Genomic DNA, 17,872 nt, shown 5'->3' on the forward strand with positions numbered 1-17,872 from the left:
AAAGCTTTCTTCATCAAACCCACGAAAAATGAGTTGTTAGGTAGAGTCACGGGGTGCAGTAGGCGTCTCTTCATCAGATGTCACTAAGGTAGCATCTTCAGGCTCGGACATGGGAACATAACTAGGAGGGGGAGTAGCTTCGTCATCTGAAATGACTCGTCTCCTAGCCCGTGTCTTACGAACCAACGAGCCTTCATCCCATTCTTCTTCATCCTCAGAGTTATGTGGTCTATCAGCTTTTCTTTTTGACGAAGAACTCAAGATTATCTCTTGAGCCTTTGATAGAGAGAGCCTCGAAGCAGTGATTGAAGCAACACTCACACCTCGAATGGGAAACCCTAACAAAGAAATGGGTTAATAAGTTCCAAAATAAACATGGAAGTAAGGAAGAAAGTGAAAGAGAAAGTTACCATGAGTCTTAACTTTCCATCCAAATCTGTTTGAAAGGTATTTCCAGGACCTTTATTCCATAGGAGCAACAGTTAACAATTTCTCTACCCAACCACGGAGATCAGGAATCTCCTCAACAGTTCCCATGGTTGCTAAAAAAGAAAAGTAAAACAGTTACGAGATTACAAGTTCTTCACAAAAAAGAAGAGAAATAAAAGATTGAAAGAAAGACTTACGTGCAAAGTTCCACTTCTCAGGGAAGGGCATGTTCTCTTCACCTACTAACCCACTTGTAGGAGCAGCAACAAATCAGGTATACCAGCCATGATCTTTGTCGTCTTCAGATCTAAACAAAACCCTCTTACTCCTCGCCACGAGAGTAAAAATCCCATGACGAAATAATTTGGGAGAGTAAAGATGAATCATATGATAAAAGGTGAAGGGTAAAAAAGCCAAAATTGACAAGTATCTAAGGCATGCCATAACCCTCCATACAATAGGACCAATCTGTCCTAAACACACATCGAAGAAACGATAAAACTCAATGATAACTGGATTAATAGGTGGCTTAAAACCTAATGTGAAAAGATACGTATACACAAAAGAAAAACCAGCTTTAAAGGAAGTGATCCTTTGATTTTCATGGGGGCCAGAATCGGGAAGTCAAATTTCCAATAGCAATCTCTCCGCACAATAGAAACTAAACCCTCAATAATCTAGGAAGGGTAAACATCAACACGATTGTGAGAAGTCATGAAAGTGATCTGATTTTTAATTAATTCTCTATCAGTGACAAAGGAAAGTTCGGCGGGAATAATCTCGTCGACAGTAGGTTCACGAAGCGGTTCACTAGAATCTCTACTTCTAGCGGAAGATCTATGTGAAGAAGAAGACCTAGTTCTAGAAGATGATGGAGGAGTAGTACTGGGTTGAGAAGGAGAACCACGTACAGACACTGACCCTAAACTACGTAACCTACCACCTCTCCTACTCCTGATAGGAGCGGAAGAAGGGGGAAGTTCATCTACTATGACGACTTTTCGAGGATCAAGATTTGAAGAAGACATAGTTATATGGGGAAATAGTACGTAATGAAGAACAAAAGTAAGTTGTGAATAAAGAACACTGAAGAAAGTTTTTCGTAAAAGCAAAGGCAAAGGATGTATTTATATGCAGAAGCAACCGTCATGTAAAGAGGGTAAAGATGTAAACGTCATTATGAAAACAGTCACTTCATGACTGATGCAGCCACAAAAATGCCCTAAAATCCGCTGAAGAGTTGCAGAACCAATCGATGACTGCCACGTGTTGCATGCATTAAATGATAGTGACATACGACGCATTGGTTCAGAGGAAGATGCAATGGTACGTGAGAAACGGCGGCAAAAAATTCCCGCCATAAATGTGATCCACTTTCTAAATATTCAATTGCTGAATAATTGGTAAGTGGGGGGACTATCTGTATTGGTAAAAATAAATGTTACATGTGGAGTTAATTATGTGGTTGACATGGCAAGGCACGTGGATCACTAGAAAAGCGACAGCTGGAGAGGAGCACTAAAAGAGACACGAGTCACAGCAGATACGAACAAATCACCCACGAGGTGAAAAAAAATGGTTGCTCGAATCTCTTTAACTTATATGAAGAGGCACTGTTGGAATGAACCAAGACAGTAAAAAGGGCAGATTCATGGATCTTCAATTAATGAGCGTGGATGATTACAAAAGTTACAGAATCTTCACTAACAGTTACGATTATTAATTATAACGTTTCATTAATGTCATTAATGCTCATAATGACTCGGTCTTAAAAGGGAAAAGACATTGTACTTGAATACCTCTATATAAGGGAAAGAAATATCATTTGTATAGACACATTCTGATTATTATTGGAATATAATTACTTTCTTGTGCTTTCTATTAATTACTTTGTCATTTCTTATTCTAATTTCCTTTCTTATTTCTGAGAGAATATTGAATTTCTTGATTATCAGTAACCCGAGTACTTCTAAAAATAGGCTTTGACCGAGAATCTAATTCTTTGGTTAAACATCAACCAGAGCACATGTAAACATCTTTCATCGGGATCATTTGTGACAAATGATTTTACATCTTTAGCAACATTTCCCCAAACTTCTATTGTCCTTTTACATTTGGACACAAGCCCAGCAACCGCGACAATAGTTAGTGGTAACCCTTTGACATTTGTCTACAATTTACTCCCCAATGATCTCAAACTCATATGACAATGCTTCATTTGTAAACGCCGCACTTTTAAAAAGGTTCCGACTCTCATCTGGATTCAAGAAATCCATCTTCAAAGAAAGATTCTTTGTACCAGCAGAACAAACTACTTCAGCATTACGAGTCGTCAACAATATTCGACTCCCATTGTTTTGAATTGGAAAGCATAGTCTAATATCATCCCATGCTTCACTCTTCCACATGTCATCCAATACAATTAAGTACCTCTTACCCTTTAAACTCTTTTGTAGCATGTTTGCTAGCTCTGCCTCACCTTCCATGTAAAATGAATCACCCTTTGTAGAATGCACAAGGCTCAGCAAGATCTCGTTTACATTGTGTTGTTGCGATATAGTAGCCCATTCACGAACATCGAAATGAAGTCGAATGGATGCATCATTGTAAACTTCTCTTGCTAGAGTTGTTTTGCCAATGCCCCCCATCCCGACAATCGGGATGACCTTGGATTCACTAGTGAAGCCTTTAGTCAGATCTTCTAGCAATTTTTTTCTTTGATCATCACGTCCCACCATATTCATGTTCTCCACATTCGGAGTATGTTTTCCTAAACTTGAGTCTTGAACCAAAGATTCCTCGGATACTTGTTTTAGGCTATCATAGAGCCTCTCATCTGCCATTTCTTTCTGCATTTCATCATCTGTCATTACAGAATCTGTTAGTCGCAGTTGAATTGTGTGTTCAATAGCATTTGCAACTTCTTTTATCTGTATCTCCAAGTCTGTCATTTCTCCAGAAACATTGCCTTTCTCAAAAATTTTGAGAAAAACTTCAAGGGAACTAATTTTGTCATGAAGACCGCTAAATTCTTCTCTTAGAGATTGCATTAGCGAATTGGATGTCAAGACCGATTCCATTGTTCTCATAAGAGAAGCAACACTAGCATAAGCCATATCTACTGTTTTCCAATTATGACCTGAAAGCTGCAAGTTCCACGAAGTCAATGCTTCTGATTAATCGAACGTCATACCTTTCAGTCACGCTCTTGTATTAGTTGTATTGTATAAAAAGATTAAATTGCTATCAAATATAAGTTAAAAATTATATCCACTTGATAGCTGCCAAAAAGCTGTTTAATACGAGTTTATCTTTTCTTACAATGGTAATACGAACTATGCGCATACCTCAACTAATCAATCCAGTACCTGGCTACCTGCTACCTCCAACTAGCCAACACATATGTTTTATATATCTATACGTTTGAGGGTGAATAGTTGTATCTTTTATTTTTTCGATGAAAGATTCGGTTTTCACACTTCCCCTCCAGTGTGACTCGAACCCAGGACCTAACGGTCGATGGAGGTGCTTTTACCAACTGAGTAAGCCTCACTTATCATCCAAACACAAGATTCATATTCAATATGCTCAAGGAAGAAGCAAATACAACACTACTATACACACACACATAGATACATATGCTTAGTGAAGATAAAGTGCTCATGATGTATTAAACAACAACAACATAGCTAATGTATTCCAACAAATGGGGTCTAGAGAGGGTAGTATGTACACAGTCCATACCCCTACTTTATGAAGGTAGAGAGACTGTTTCTGGAAGACCCTCGGTTCAATACAGAAAAATCCCAGCAATTATGACAACAAACTACGGAAAACGAAATTGTAACAACAGCCAGAAAAAATAAAAACAAAGCACGAAAAACATCATGTAATAATATCGATCTAAAAATAGGGAACACGAGGCTAACACTAGTACTATCGCTAGGGTCAATGATGTATTTTAGTTAGGATTTATTTTGTTTCAGAATTTGAACTGCAAATCAGTGTTGTCAAAGGCACGCTTAAGCCCTGAAGCGAGGCTCAAAACATGTTGAGTGTTTTGCCTTGCTTTGTGGGCGCTTTAGTGTCGCATCAAGGCTTTATGGCATATTTTTCCTTGCCAATGAGTGTAATCCTGAAAATGCGACATTAAACAATTGATATCTTACTTTGTCGCAAAAAAAATCAATTTCTTTATCCATATATTTGTTATTCATGCTTATAATTATTAGTCTTCGACTACATATACATATTTTACTTTTTTTCAGTTGTGCCTTTTTTCATTAAAGATCACGCTTTATTTGCGCTTTGTGCTTAAAACCCCAATGGACCTTAGAGCTTTTTTGCGCTTTTAGCCTTTGATAACACTGCTACAAATGTTGAAGAATTATTTTTTAAGTGCTCTTTCCAATAGCCTATAAAAGAAACAAATACATTGACAAATGAAAAACCATAAAAAAAGCTTCAAACCTCAAATCCCTAATTTCTCCGCTTTTTATTACTAGTTAAGATCTTGATAAAACTTTTTGCATCTCTCTTTAAGAATAATGCATTTTCCAAAATTTTAATCAGCCACAACAAGTGTTCTCTTTTGCTCTTAAGTTTTAATCAAATGAAGAGTAATTAAGGGCAACTAACCTTTCAATGGCAGATTAGCAATACAGGAGTGTTGGGAAATGGAAACCAGCTGCAAAATCACTGCAACAGAATACATTTGAGAAAAATAGAATTAATAAAAACACAAATATGAGTATCCACAAACAAATGGGTAAAGCACAGAACAATTAGTACATAACCAAGATTAAAATCAAGAGGAAAATGGCTTACCTCTGACTGGCTGAAATGGTATTTATAATCTAGGTATGTGATAACTCTTTTTCATATATATATATATATATAAATGATAATGTAACTTTAAATTTTTTATTCTAATCCTAATGACATGATTATATAGCCATAGCATAAATCGTTTAAGTAAAAAATATGTATACCATATTTCAGATTACAAGTTTCAAAAGTTTTTTTTGTTTAAGTAAAAAATGCTAGCATAAATCGTGAATTATAAGTCAAGAAGATATAATATGATAAAGGGTGGGAAATCTCGAAAACAATCTCTGGAATAGAATAAAAATTTCTCTGTCCTTTTTTTCGTGGTGAGATATCAACTGGCCCACCAAAAAGCTTTCTATTCTTAGTTCTCGAATTCGATTCTTTTGATTAAATGCGTAAGAATCTGAATTATCTTACCATACAATTAGTGATTCTCTTTAAACGTCTTTACTTTATAGGTGACTCATGACACATGACAACAAATAAAACTGAGTCTGGTACCCCTAAATATTTGCCCCCTGGAGTGTCGTCTTAACCAAGAAATGAAAGTGTGTGAAACCTTAAAATGTGTCTCAAATCCTCATTTTCTCACATGTGCGCAGCACTGTATAATATATCAAAACCATCTTAGGAAGGGTATAGCAACTTTAATTTGATAATAATGATGTCCCAGTAAGCTTTTGAAGAGGGATTGCGCATGTCACCTTAGACGAATCCCACATCGGAATGGGAGAGCAAAATGAAGAGCTTTATAAGGCACAACAGAAGTCCATATGGTACGCGCGCTTTTGGGCTCGACAATGACATAGCCCAAGGGATAAAATATGTGAGGTTTATTAGGCCAAAGCGGACAACACGTATCATGAGTTTGGGTCGTGTCCTCCAAAGCTCAAGTATATATGAAGAAATTAAACTTCCGTGTTCAAAATTTTCATCCTCTTCAAATAAGTATAGCATATTTCAGATAACAAGTTTCTAAAGCTTTTTTTTGTTTTGGTAAAAAATTCTAGCATAAATCGCGACTAAAAGATGTTGGGAAAAATAATAATTTCGCCCAAAAATATATCCACGAAAAATAATAATAACACAAGAGAGTAACAACGACACCAACTCTTTTAACAAGGTAAATATAATACCCGAGCGGAGCAATATTATCATTATAATATTACAACTTAGTAGTGTCAAGAGACTACTATAATTTTGAAAGAAATAATACTCTTTATTTAAAATAACTCACTACAATATTACTGACACTCACTATTTATCTCACAGACTACAATATGTGGATTACTCTCTCTAACTTCAATTGCTTCTCTTTGTTTTGGTGTGTTTTCAAACGAGGAGAAGCTCTTCTATTTATAGCAAGAAATCCTTGGCCTAATAGTGGATATGATGTCATGTCAAATGTTATAAAAACTTGGTCCACAAATTTGTTATAGTGGATATGATGTCAAATGTCATGAAAACTTGGTCCACAAATTTATTATAGTAGATATGATGTTATGGAAAATGTCATAAAAATTTGGTCCACAAATTTGTTATAGTAGATATGATATTATGAAAAATGTCATGAAAACTTGGCCCCTACTTGAAAAGAAGCCAAATTAATGGCCATATTACACATGGGATGGACCCATCAAATCTTCCCCTTAATTTTAATTTTTCTTCTTCATTCCAAGTCTTTATCTCAATCTCTGAAAATCTTCAAGTTTGAGAGGTTTTGTAAAAATATTCACTTGATCACGAGACTTCACATATTTGAGTTTTACCTCCTTCTTGGCAATGCATTCTCTGATGAAGTAACACTTTGTATCTATATGCTTACTTCGATCATGATACACCGAATCCTTGGCAAGTGCATGTGCGGATTTGTTGTCAATACAAATCTCTATAGCTTAAATTTTGGCAAACTAAGCTCCTTCAATAATCTTCTCAGTCAAATAGCATGACATGTACAAGATGTTGCTGCTATATATTCAGCCTCACAAGTCGAGATAGTAACAATGGATTGTTTCTTTGAACTCCAAGAAATAACAGAATCACCCAAGAAAAACACAAAACCAGTTGTGCTTTTTCTATCATCAATATCTCCCGCATAATCACAATCGCAAAATCTCATAAGCTTGAAATCACTAGAAGAAGAATAAAATAACCCAAAGTCAATTGTACCTTTTAGGTAACGAAGAATTCTTCTAGTGACTTTCAAATGAGTGGAGGTAGGAGCTTCTATGAAGCGGCTTACTACTCCAACTGCAAAGGTACCATGTAGAAAAACAAAGGTGGGACATGACGATCTAACGGATGAGGGGCAAATATGATCCTAAAGTATAATTGTAAGGATAAATATGTCAAGAAAGTATAACGAATGACAAATGTAACCCTTTTTGAAGAGTAGAGGGGTAAATATGATCCTAAAGTATAACGAAGGGCAAATGTAACTCATTTTAACATGAAAAGGGTAAACATGAACCTAATGTATAACTGTAAGGATATTTTTGATAAAAAATTTAAACGGAGGGTAAATAAGGCCTATTTATGATAGTAGAAGGGCAAATCAGACCCTTATCCGTAACTATAATTGAAACTTCAGGCCATGATAAACTCATGCCTAGTGAGGCAAAATGTTTATGTTACATCTCAACTAGGATTTATTTCTGATTCACGAAGTGAGCTGCAAATCTTGATGTATAATTTCATAACTCTTCGAAAAGAACGATATACATTTACATATAAAAAACATAACGATGAACTAGCATCAACAATCTATAACAGTCTCAAATTATTAATCTATTATTTCCCTTTTCTCATTACATGTTACTGTTACCATCTCGATATAACTTGTTCGATCTTCATCTTATGCATTTTCCAAAAGTTTTGGTCTGTCCAAATTTTAGAATTTTAGTTGTGCTCGGGTGTTCAACAGAATCTACAAGTGCTCTTGTTCTTTTAAGTTTATAAAATAACAAGACGAGAAACTAAAATTTAAATGGCTGATCAGCAAAACAGAGGTTAGTCTGTGTCTGTGATCCTTACCCGTTCATTGAAAACAACAATAACAACAACAAATCCAGTATAATCCCACAAGTGTAGTCTGAAGACGATATGTGTACACATACTTTACCCCTACCTTGAGGGTAGAGGCTGTTTCCAATATCCGTTCATTGAGAACAAATAAAAATAAAGATACCGATTAGTGTAGAATTGTTATGGAGCTCATCATATCCATGATCATCGTCGTCGTCATCATCATCATCAATATGGACAATCATCAAGTTCATAAGATTCATAACCAAAAGCATCTGAATGAAGTCACAAAAGTAATATATATTAGGGTCTTTTCTTTATACAACCCAAAACTAGAACTCTCACATTATAAATTTCTATGCATGGAAGCCTCAAATCTTCAAAGTAAACTACATCACCTACAACTACTCAAAATAAGGGCATTCAAGACCATTTTATTTTTAATTATTTGACTAATTTAATTATCATATTGATCTAGAAGAAAATACCTATTTTGACCACAACAATTTGATAATTATTTTAATTAACTATTTAGCAAAATTTATATTCCCGTGAAACGTCCAATCAGGTTCATTTGGTGATTTATGACTTGCGAGTATGGTTGAAAAAGATCCCGTGAGGTTTAGGAGTGATTTGGAACACCTAGTTCATAACTAGAGGTTCGTCTGATACTGCGACTTGAAGCGAAGCAAGCAAAAGCACTACAATTGAACTGAGTATAATTGCATAACATAACCTTGTGGAAATGATAAATAAAGTGTAACCTTGATAAATTTATACTTACATCGAAGGTATGTATTGGAGGTACGAACATCCACAGGTTTGTTTCCAATGTCTTCTTGTTCGTGTTGAATTCGTGCAGCAAAAGCCTCGAGTTCAAGCTTACAGCCTTGCAACTCAATTAGTTGTAGTGAGAGGATATCTGCAAACTCAATAGGTATCTCGTCCAACTCAGTACAATCTCTAATCACGAGGCGCTCAAGAACAGGAAAATTGTCAGCCGGGGCTTTCCAGTACTTAAGATGATTACCCTCAATTAGCAACAGCTTCAACCGAGTAAATCCCCCTTCTGTTGGTTGCCATTCTTCGCCACGACAAGCACTTAACATCAGCTTCAGCACCTCAAGGGTAGGCAGCTCACCTATGATGTTCAAGTCCTCCCACATTAGACCAGTTCGGAGCAACTTTAACTTCTTGAGCATTGGTGGAAAAGCTTTTGCACTTGGAATGGTCACTGTTGAATAGTGCCAACTTTCGACACATAAACTCAATGTTTCAAGTTGATGTAGATGGACAAGATTTTCCAAAAGTCTAGATTCTTTAGAACTTTCATAGTCATCTATATTTCCATAGATTAAATTTTTTGACATTCCGAATCCCTGAAATAACCTCCTTCGTGCAACTACTTGGAGACAAGCCAGAAATAGTTTGTATGTTTGAAAAAACCAAGTACCTCTCTTCTTCGTCAAAAGCTACACTTGGAGGATTTGGAAAATAAAAACTAAACACTTTGAGATGCCTTAATTGCATTAGTTCCCAAATTTGCTCAGGAAAAATAGTAGATGATGAATCAACAATGAATGTTTGTAGATTCCATAACCTGCAAATTTCTGGAGGCATGATAAAACTCCCGCTCAAGACTAGGTACCTCAACCAAATGAGGGATAGTATCTGTGGAGGGAAATTATTAAGAGATACGCGACTCAAGTCCAAGATTCTTAGAAAATTGAAATAAATAAGCTTTGATTCGAGAGTGAAAATTGGAAGATGACTAATAGAAGAGAAAATAGAACGAGTTTGTTTCAAGAGATTCTTGTCGTCATCATCTGATTGCCCCCTTTTCAAATTATGATGTCCAGGGTTAAGAAGGGCCCTATAAGAAACACGGTCAATAACATCATTTTCCCATCGCTTACTGGGCTGAATTGTGTGGCCGCGAAGATAACATTTTGTAGGAACGTGGTTTGGCTCATTACCATATACAATGTCATTCATGACTAAAACATTTTGGCTTTGAGCTAACTCTCTCAAGCACAGCTCATATATTAGATCATGAACCTTACATCTTTTAATATTTGTTTCAGCCAAATTTTTCCTGCTGACGAGAACTAGACATCTGTCGACGAGAACTAGACACATAAAGAAGCAGAAATGGGGGAAACGGGGCTATAACTCCCGAAACAATCGGCTGGGTCGTTACATCCTCCCCCTCTTAAACAACCGTTCGTCCTCGAACGGGTCTAAAAACATACCTGGAGTCTTGAATAAGCGTGGATATCTTCTCCGCATATCCCGCTCGGTCTCCTAGGTGGCCTTCTCCACCGGCTTCCCTTTCCACTGCACCTTCACTGAAGCTATGTCCTTTGACCTCAACCTTCGAACCTGTCGATCCAAAATAGCCACCGGCTCCACATCATAAGTCATATCACCCTCCAACTGAACCGTGCTGAAATCCAAAACATGAGACGGATCTCCAATATACTTCCAGAGTATGGAAACATGAAATACTAGGTGCACGCTCGACAAGCTGGGTGGCAAGGCAAGCTTTTAAGCCACCTCCCCTATCCTCTAAAGCACCTCAAAAGGCCCAATGAACCGGGGGATCAACTTGCCCCTCTTCCCAAACCTCATAACACCCTTCATGGGTGATACCTTCACCAAAACCTTCTCCCCAACCATAAAAGATACATCACGAACCTTTTTATCCGCATAGCTCTTCTGCCTAGACTGCGTCATGCGAAGCCGCTCCTGAATCAATTTCACCTTATTTAATGCATCCTGGACCAAGTGTGTACCCAAGATCCTAGCCTCACCCGGCTCAAACCATCCAACCGGAGATCTACACCTCCTCCCATATAAAGCCTCGTACGGAGCCATCTGAATACTCGACTGATAACTGTTGTTATATGCAAACTCCGTGAGTGGCAGGAACTGGTCCCATGAACCCCCAAAGTCAATGACACAAGCGCGCAACATGTCCTCCAATATCTGAATAGTGCGCTCGGACTGCCCGTCCATCTGAGGGTGAAAAGTTATGCTCAACTCAACCTGAGTACCCAACTCTCGCTACACAGCCCTCCAAAACTGCGATGCAAACTGAGTGCCTCTATTTGAAATGATGGAAACTGGGACACCATGCAGGCGAACAATCTCTCGGATGTAAATCTCAGCCAACCGCTCTGAAGTGTAAGTAGTACCAACTGGAATGAAGTGCGCGGACTTGGTCAGCCAATCCACAATCACCCAAATAGCATCGAACTTCCTCGAAGTCCGTGGGAGCCCAACTACGAAGTCCATGGTGATCCGCTCCCACTTCCACTCTGGGATCTCTAATCTCTGAATCAAGCCATCCAGTCTCTGATGTTCATACTTAACCTGATGACAGTTGAGACACCGAGCTACAAACCAAACAATATCCTTATTCATCTGCCTCCACCAATAGTGCTGTCTCAAATCCTGATACATCTTCGTGGCACCCGGATGGATGAAATACCGCGAGTTGTGGGCCTCCTCAAGAATCAACTCCCGAAGCCCATCTACATTAGGCACACATATCCGGCCCTGTATTCTCAACACGCCGTCATCATCAATAGTCACATCCCTAGCATCACCTCTCAGAACCCTGTCCTGAAGAATGAGTAAGTGGGGGTCATCATACTGACGCTCCATGATACGGTCATAAAGAGAAGACCTGGAGACCACGCAAGCCAACACCTGACTCGTCTCCGAAATATCCAATCTCACAAGCTGGCCCGCTAAGGCCTGAACATCCAATGCCAAAGTTCTCTCTGCTGCTGGAAGATATGCTAAACTCCCCAAACTCTCCACCCAGCGACTCAAAACATCGGCCACCACATTGGCCTTCCCCGGATGGCGCAAAATAGTGATATCATAGTCCTTAAGAAGCTCCAACCATCTCTGTTGATGCAAATTAAGATCCTTCTGCTTAAACAAATGCTGCAAACTCCGGTGATCAGTATAGATCTCACAATGAACCCCATACAAATAATGGCGCCAAATCTTCAAGGCGTGAACAATGGCTGCTAACTCAAGATCATGGACAGGATAGTTCTTCTCATGGGTCTTCAACTGGCACGAGGCATAGGCAATCACCCTACCTTCCTGCATCAGAACACATCCAATGCCTAACCTCGAGGCATCATAATACACGGTGTAAGAACCTGAAGCTGATGGCAGAACTAACACGGAGCTGTGGTCAAAGCAGTCTTGAGCTTCTGAAAGCTCTCCTCCCACTCGTCCGACCACCTGAATGGAGCACCCTTTTGGGTCAATTTGGTCAAGGGCGATGCAATAGAAGAAAATCCCTCTACAAAGCGATGGTAATAACTCACCAAACAAAGAAAACTTCTAATTTTCGTGGCTGAGGACGGTCTAGGCCAATTCTGCACCGCCTCTATCTTCTTTGGATCCACCTGAATACCCTCACTGGACACCACGTGCCCCAAGAATACTATTGAACCGAGCCAAAACTCACACTTGGAGAACTTTGCATAAAGCTTCTCTTCCCTCAATCTCTGTAATGCAATCCTCAAATGCTTAGCGTGCTCCTCCTGGCTACGAGAGTACACCGGGATGTCATCAATGAATACAACAACGAATGAGTCCAAATAGGGTTGGAATACACTGTTCATCAAATGCATGAACGCTGCTGGGGCATTGGTCAGCCCAAAAGACATCACTAAGAACTCATAATGGCCATATCGGGTCCTGAAAGTTGTCTTAAGAATATCCGAATCTTCAGCTGGTGATAACCGGAACTCAAATCAATCTTGGAGAACACCCTCGCTCCCTGAAGCTGGTCAAATAAATCATCATTACGAGGCAAAGGATACTTATTCTTGACTGTGACCTTGTTCAACTGCCTGTAATCAATGCACATCCTCATGGAACCATCCTTTTTCTTTACAAATAGAACCAGTGCACACTAGGCCGAATAAACCCCTTATTAAGGAGTTCCTGAAGCTGCTCCTTCAACCACACCGGTCCCATACGATATGGTGGAATAGAAATGGGCTGATTGCCCGACACCAAATCAATACCAAAGTCAATATCCCTGTCAGGCGGCATGCCCAGCAGGTCTGCAAGAACCACATCCAGAAAATCACGTACCACCAAAACATAATCAATGGTAGTAATCTCTGCACTAACATCCCTCACAAAAGCCAAATAAGACATGCAACCCTTCTCAACCATACGCTGAGCCTTCAAATATGAAATCACCCTACTTGGTACATAATCTACAGAACCGCTTCACTCAACCCTCGAAAATCCCGGCATAGTCATTATCACGGTCTTAGCGTGACAATCTAGAACAGCATGGCATGGAGATAATCAATCCATACCCAATATAACATCGAAGTCAACCATACTGAGCAGCAAAAGGTCTACTTAGGTCTCCATACCCCCAATAGTCACCACACATGACCGATATACGCGGTCCACAACAATAGTATCGACCACAGGAGTAGATATATGAATAGATGAAACTAAAGACTCACGAGGCATATCCAAAAAATGGGTGAAATACGAGGAAACATATGAATACGTGGAACCAAGGTCAAATAATACAAAGGCATCTCTATAACAAACTGAGACACTAACTGTAATCACAGCATCCGAAGCAATAGCATCTGGTCTAGCAAGGAGGGCATAGAAACGGGCCTGGCCACCCCCTAATCTGCCTCCTCCTCTAGGGCGACCCCTAGATGACCGGCCTCCACCCCGAGCTGACTGGGCGGGTGGTGAAGTAACTGGTGCTGAAGTCAAAGGCTGACTCCTTTGTTGAGATAGACCTCCATGACGACGAGGATACTGCCTCCACATATGCCCAAACTCCCCACACTCAAAAAAACTCCCTGGTGCTGGTGGCGGGAACTGAATGGAACCCCTAGCATCGGGATAACTGGTAGAAGAACCTGGTATAGAGGAGCCTTGAACTGGTGGAGCACGGGATGAACTCTGAGCTGGAAGGGCCCCGAGTGATAAGTGGCCCTGATGAGAACTATTAGAACCATGGCCAGATGATGCACCACGGTGAAATGGTCGAGCTGACTGAGCCTGTCTGAAATGACGACCTCTACCGTGCTGGAACTGACCCCCAAAAGGAGCACCACTGAATCCACCATGACCACGAGGCCTCTTGGCCTCCCTCTCAATCCTCTCCTGACCGCGAACCATCTCAATTTGTCGAGAAATGTCGACAACCTCATCAAAAGTAACACCAAACACCCTTTCTCTGGTGATAAGCAACAGAAGCTGAAAATCGAGGCCATCTATAAACCTCTTGATCCTCTCTCGGTCTGTGGGAAACAACCAGATAGCATGACGGGCCAACTCGGAGAACCGCATCTCATATTGTGTCACAGACATATCACCCTGACGAAGCTGCTCAAACTGTCTACGCAGCTCCTCTCTGCGGGACTGAGGCACGAACTTCTCCAAAAAGACCAGGGAGAACTGATGCCAAGTAAGGGGTGTTACGCCAACAGGCCTACGCCTCTCGTAAGTCTCCCACCATTTGAGTGCAGCCCCGAAAAACTAAAAAGTAGTGGATGAGACCCCACAAGTCTCCAAAATACCAGCAATACGGAGTATCCTCTGACACCTGTCCAAGAAATCCTAGGCATCTTCTCTCTCTGTGCCACTGAAAGGTAGAGGATGGAGTCTCCCAAATCTCTCCAACCTACGCTGATCATCCTCAGGCATAGCAGGAACCACATAGTCCTGAGCAGCTACAACCGGATGGGCTGGTGGTGCCTCCGGTGTCTGAAGTTCCTGAACAACCTGCTCGGGTGTGCGAGCGGTGGGAGTCTGAGTGCCTCCCCCGTCCTGAGAAGTGGTTGCGGCCGTCTAGATAGAGACCGCCTGAACAAGGCCAGTACACGCTGTTAGAATTTGAGTTAGGGCCTCCTGAAGGCCTGGAATCACAATAGGAATAGGTGGTGCCTGAGCTAGTGCATCAACAACTGGAATCTGGTCCTGATCTGGGCAACTGGTAGATCTGCAGGTACTGCCACAGCTGCGGTGCAGGCTGCACCTCTGCCCCTACTACGGCCTCTACCGCGGCCTCGGCCTCTCGCGGCCCTATCTGGTGGTACTGGTGACTGGCCCTCCTGACCGGTAGTACGAGTCCTCACCATCTGTGAGAGAATGAAACAACAGATGTTTAGTTACTAGGATCAACAGATTCGCATGACAAAGAATTCAAGAATGTGGAGTTTCCTAAGGGTTATGCAGCCTCTCGAAGATAAGTAGAGACATCTCCGTACCGATCCGCAAGACTCTACTAAACCCGCTCATGACTCGAGAGACCTATGTAACCTAGGCTCTGCTACCAACTTGTCATGGCCCAAACTAACCCTGTCGTGATGACGTCTATCGTGAAACTAGGCAAGCCGACGCATTTCCAAACAAACCGATATTTTTATTTCAAAGAAAGATTTCAAGGCTATTTAACATAAAAACCTTTGTAAAGGAGTTCAAATCAAAACAAAAGTGCGGAAAAGAAAAGCCCGACATCGGGATGTCACTAGTCATGAGCATCTACTACAATTTGTCTGACAATATCGTGACTAACATAGTTTGGAAAATAGCTAAATACAACTAAAGGAAGATAAGAGGGAGAAGAGCAGGGTTGCGATCGCCATGCAGCTACCTTGCTATCCCCGAGAAAATCTGCAACCGGAATGGTCAACAGCCTCTACCGTGTCCAGCTACACTTGGATCTACACACAAGGTGCAGGGAGTAACGTGAGTACGCCAACCCAGTAAGCAACAACAGTAAATAAAGACTGAGAAGTTGTGACGAGCAGTAATGCAAGTAAAGTTCATATCACAAAAATTAATTAAAATACAACATGCTTTTAAAACCATGGTTTGGATCAAATCAGCTCTTTTAAATCCAGTTCCAGTAAAATCATTTAAAGATATTTTCCAACAGTTTCAAACGCAGGCTCAATGCAAAGGTGAGCAAAAATGATAAAATCATAATCAACCCCTCGGGCAACATCACTCGTATACAGCCCCTCGGGCATACCTCATAATCACTCGTATACAGCCTCTCGGGCATACCTCACAATCACTTATGCCTCCCAGTCACTCAGCACTCGACACTCGGCACTCACACTCAGTAGGTACATGTGTTCACTAGGGGTGTGTACAGACTCCGGAGGGGCTCCTTCAGCCCAAGCGCTATATCAAGCCAAATCATGGCATAAATCAATCAGGCCCTCGGCCTATATCAAACATATTGCGGCGTGCAGGCCGATCCCATAAATATCCTCACAAATCAGGCCCTCGGCCTCACTCAATCATAAACCTCTCAAGACACTCGGGCTCTCAGTAAAAATAGGGTAACTCAACCCAAAACAACATTTATATGCATCAAAACAGAGTAATAAAACTGAGTTATGCAGTAAACAGGTATAACCATGACTGAGTATAGATTTTTAATCGAAATCAGTGAGAGGATAGTAAGAAAAAGGTCCCTAAGGGTCCAAACAGCACTGGCACAAGGCCCAAATATGGTATTCCGCCCAATTTACAGAAACGCATTTCTAAAACTCATAAGTATCATATAGTTTCAACAAAATATGGAACTTTACAGTTGCTACGGGACGGACCAAGTCACAATCCCCAATGGTTCACGCCCACACGCCTGTCACCTATCATGTGCGTCACCTAAAAATTGTAAAATGATACAAAATTCGGGGTTTCATACCCTCAGAACTAGATTTACCATCGTTACTTACCTTAAACCTATCAAATCCCTACTCCGCGATGCTCTTGCCCCTCGATTTGGCCTTCAAATGATCCGCATCTATTCACAATCAGTACAATATTATCAATTTATTCTAAAGGAGTGAATTCCACAAGAAAAACTATAAATTTAGACCAAAAATCCGAAATTTGGCTCAAACCCGGCCCCCGGGCCCACGTCTCGAAACCCGACAAAATTTACAAAACTAGAAAGCTCATCCACTTACGAGTCCATACATACAAAATTTTTCAAAATCCAACATCATTTGGTCCCTCAAATCCTTAAATTAAACTCTCCAAAATCCCAAGCCCTAACCCCTCATTTTCACCCCTAATTTCCACTGCCGACCGAAATCGCCAAATTTCCAACTTTCGCCAATTCAAGCCTAATTCTACTACGGACCTCCAAATCATATTGCGGATGCACTCCTAAGTCCAAAATCACCTAACGGAACTATCGGAATCATAAAAATTCAAATCCGAGATCGTTTACACATAGGTCAACATCCGGTTGAATTTTCCAACTTAAACTTCGAAATATGAGACTAAGTGTCTCATTCCACCCCGAAACTACTCCGGACCCGAACCATTGGCTCATTTATAGCCTCCGTAATTGCCATGTACTCTGCCTCAGTAGTAGAACAAGCAACTGTTGACTGCCAAGTAGACTTCCAACTAACTGGTTCATTTGCAAAAGTGAAAACATAACCAGTAGTTGATCTATGCTTGTCCAAATCACCCGCATAATCTGAGTGACAATATCCAACCATATACTGACTATCTTCCTGCTCAAAAATCAATCTAACATCTA

General features: G+C 40.4%; 1 protein-coding gene across 14 annotated transcripts in view; it reads right to left on the reverse strand.

Moving 5' to 3' along the window:
- LOC104100690 (putative late blight resistance protein homolog R1A-3) overlaps positions 1 to 17,872 on the reverse strand; it is an 80,541-nt gene that overhangs the window by 20,790 nt on the left and 41,879 nt on the right. For 4 of the 14 annotated variants that reach the window (XR_011408304.1, XR_011408303.1, XM_070177062.1 and 1 more), the window contains exons 6-7: positions 8,447 to 8,558; positions 5,068 to 5,127 (exon numbers count right to left, since the gene is read on the reverse strand). Coding sequence is in view for 5 of the 14 variants with exons in the window: in XM_070177062.1 (XP_070033163.1) it covers positions 5,068 to 5,127; positions 8,447 to 8,558 (172 nt within the window). In the remaining 9 variants the exon portion in view is untranslated. Of the gene's footprint in view, positions 1 to 590; positions 737 to 778; positions 3,576 to 3,630; positions 4,565 to 5,067; positions 5,128 to 6,370; positions 8,559 to 9,067; positions 15,444 to 15,958; positions 16,029 to 17,872 lie in introns of those variants that run through there. The other 10 variants (XR_011408307.1, XR_011408305.1, XM_070177060.1 and 7 more) reach the window with 9 other exon arrangements.

Source organism: Nicotiana tomentosiformis, chromosome 6 (genome assembly GCF_000390325.3).
Source record: "Nicotiana tomentosiformis chromosome 6, ASM39032v3, whole genome shotgun sequence".
In the NCBI taxonomy this organism is placed as follows: Eukaryota; Viridiplantae; Streptophyta; class Magnoliopsida; order Solanales; family Solanaceae; genus Nicotiana; species Nicotiana tomentosiformis.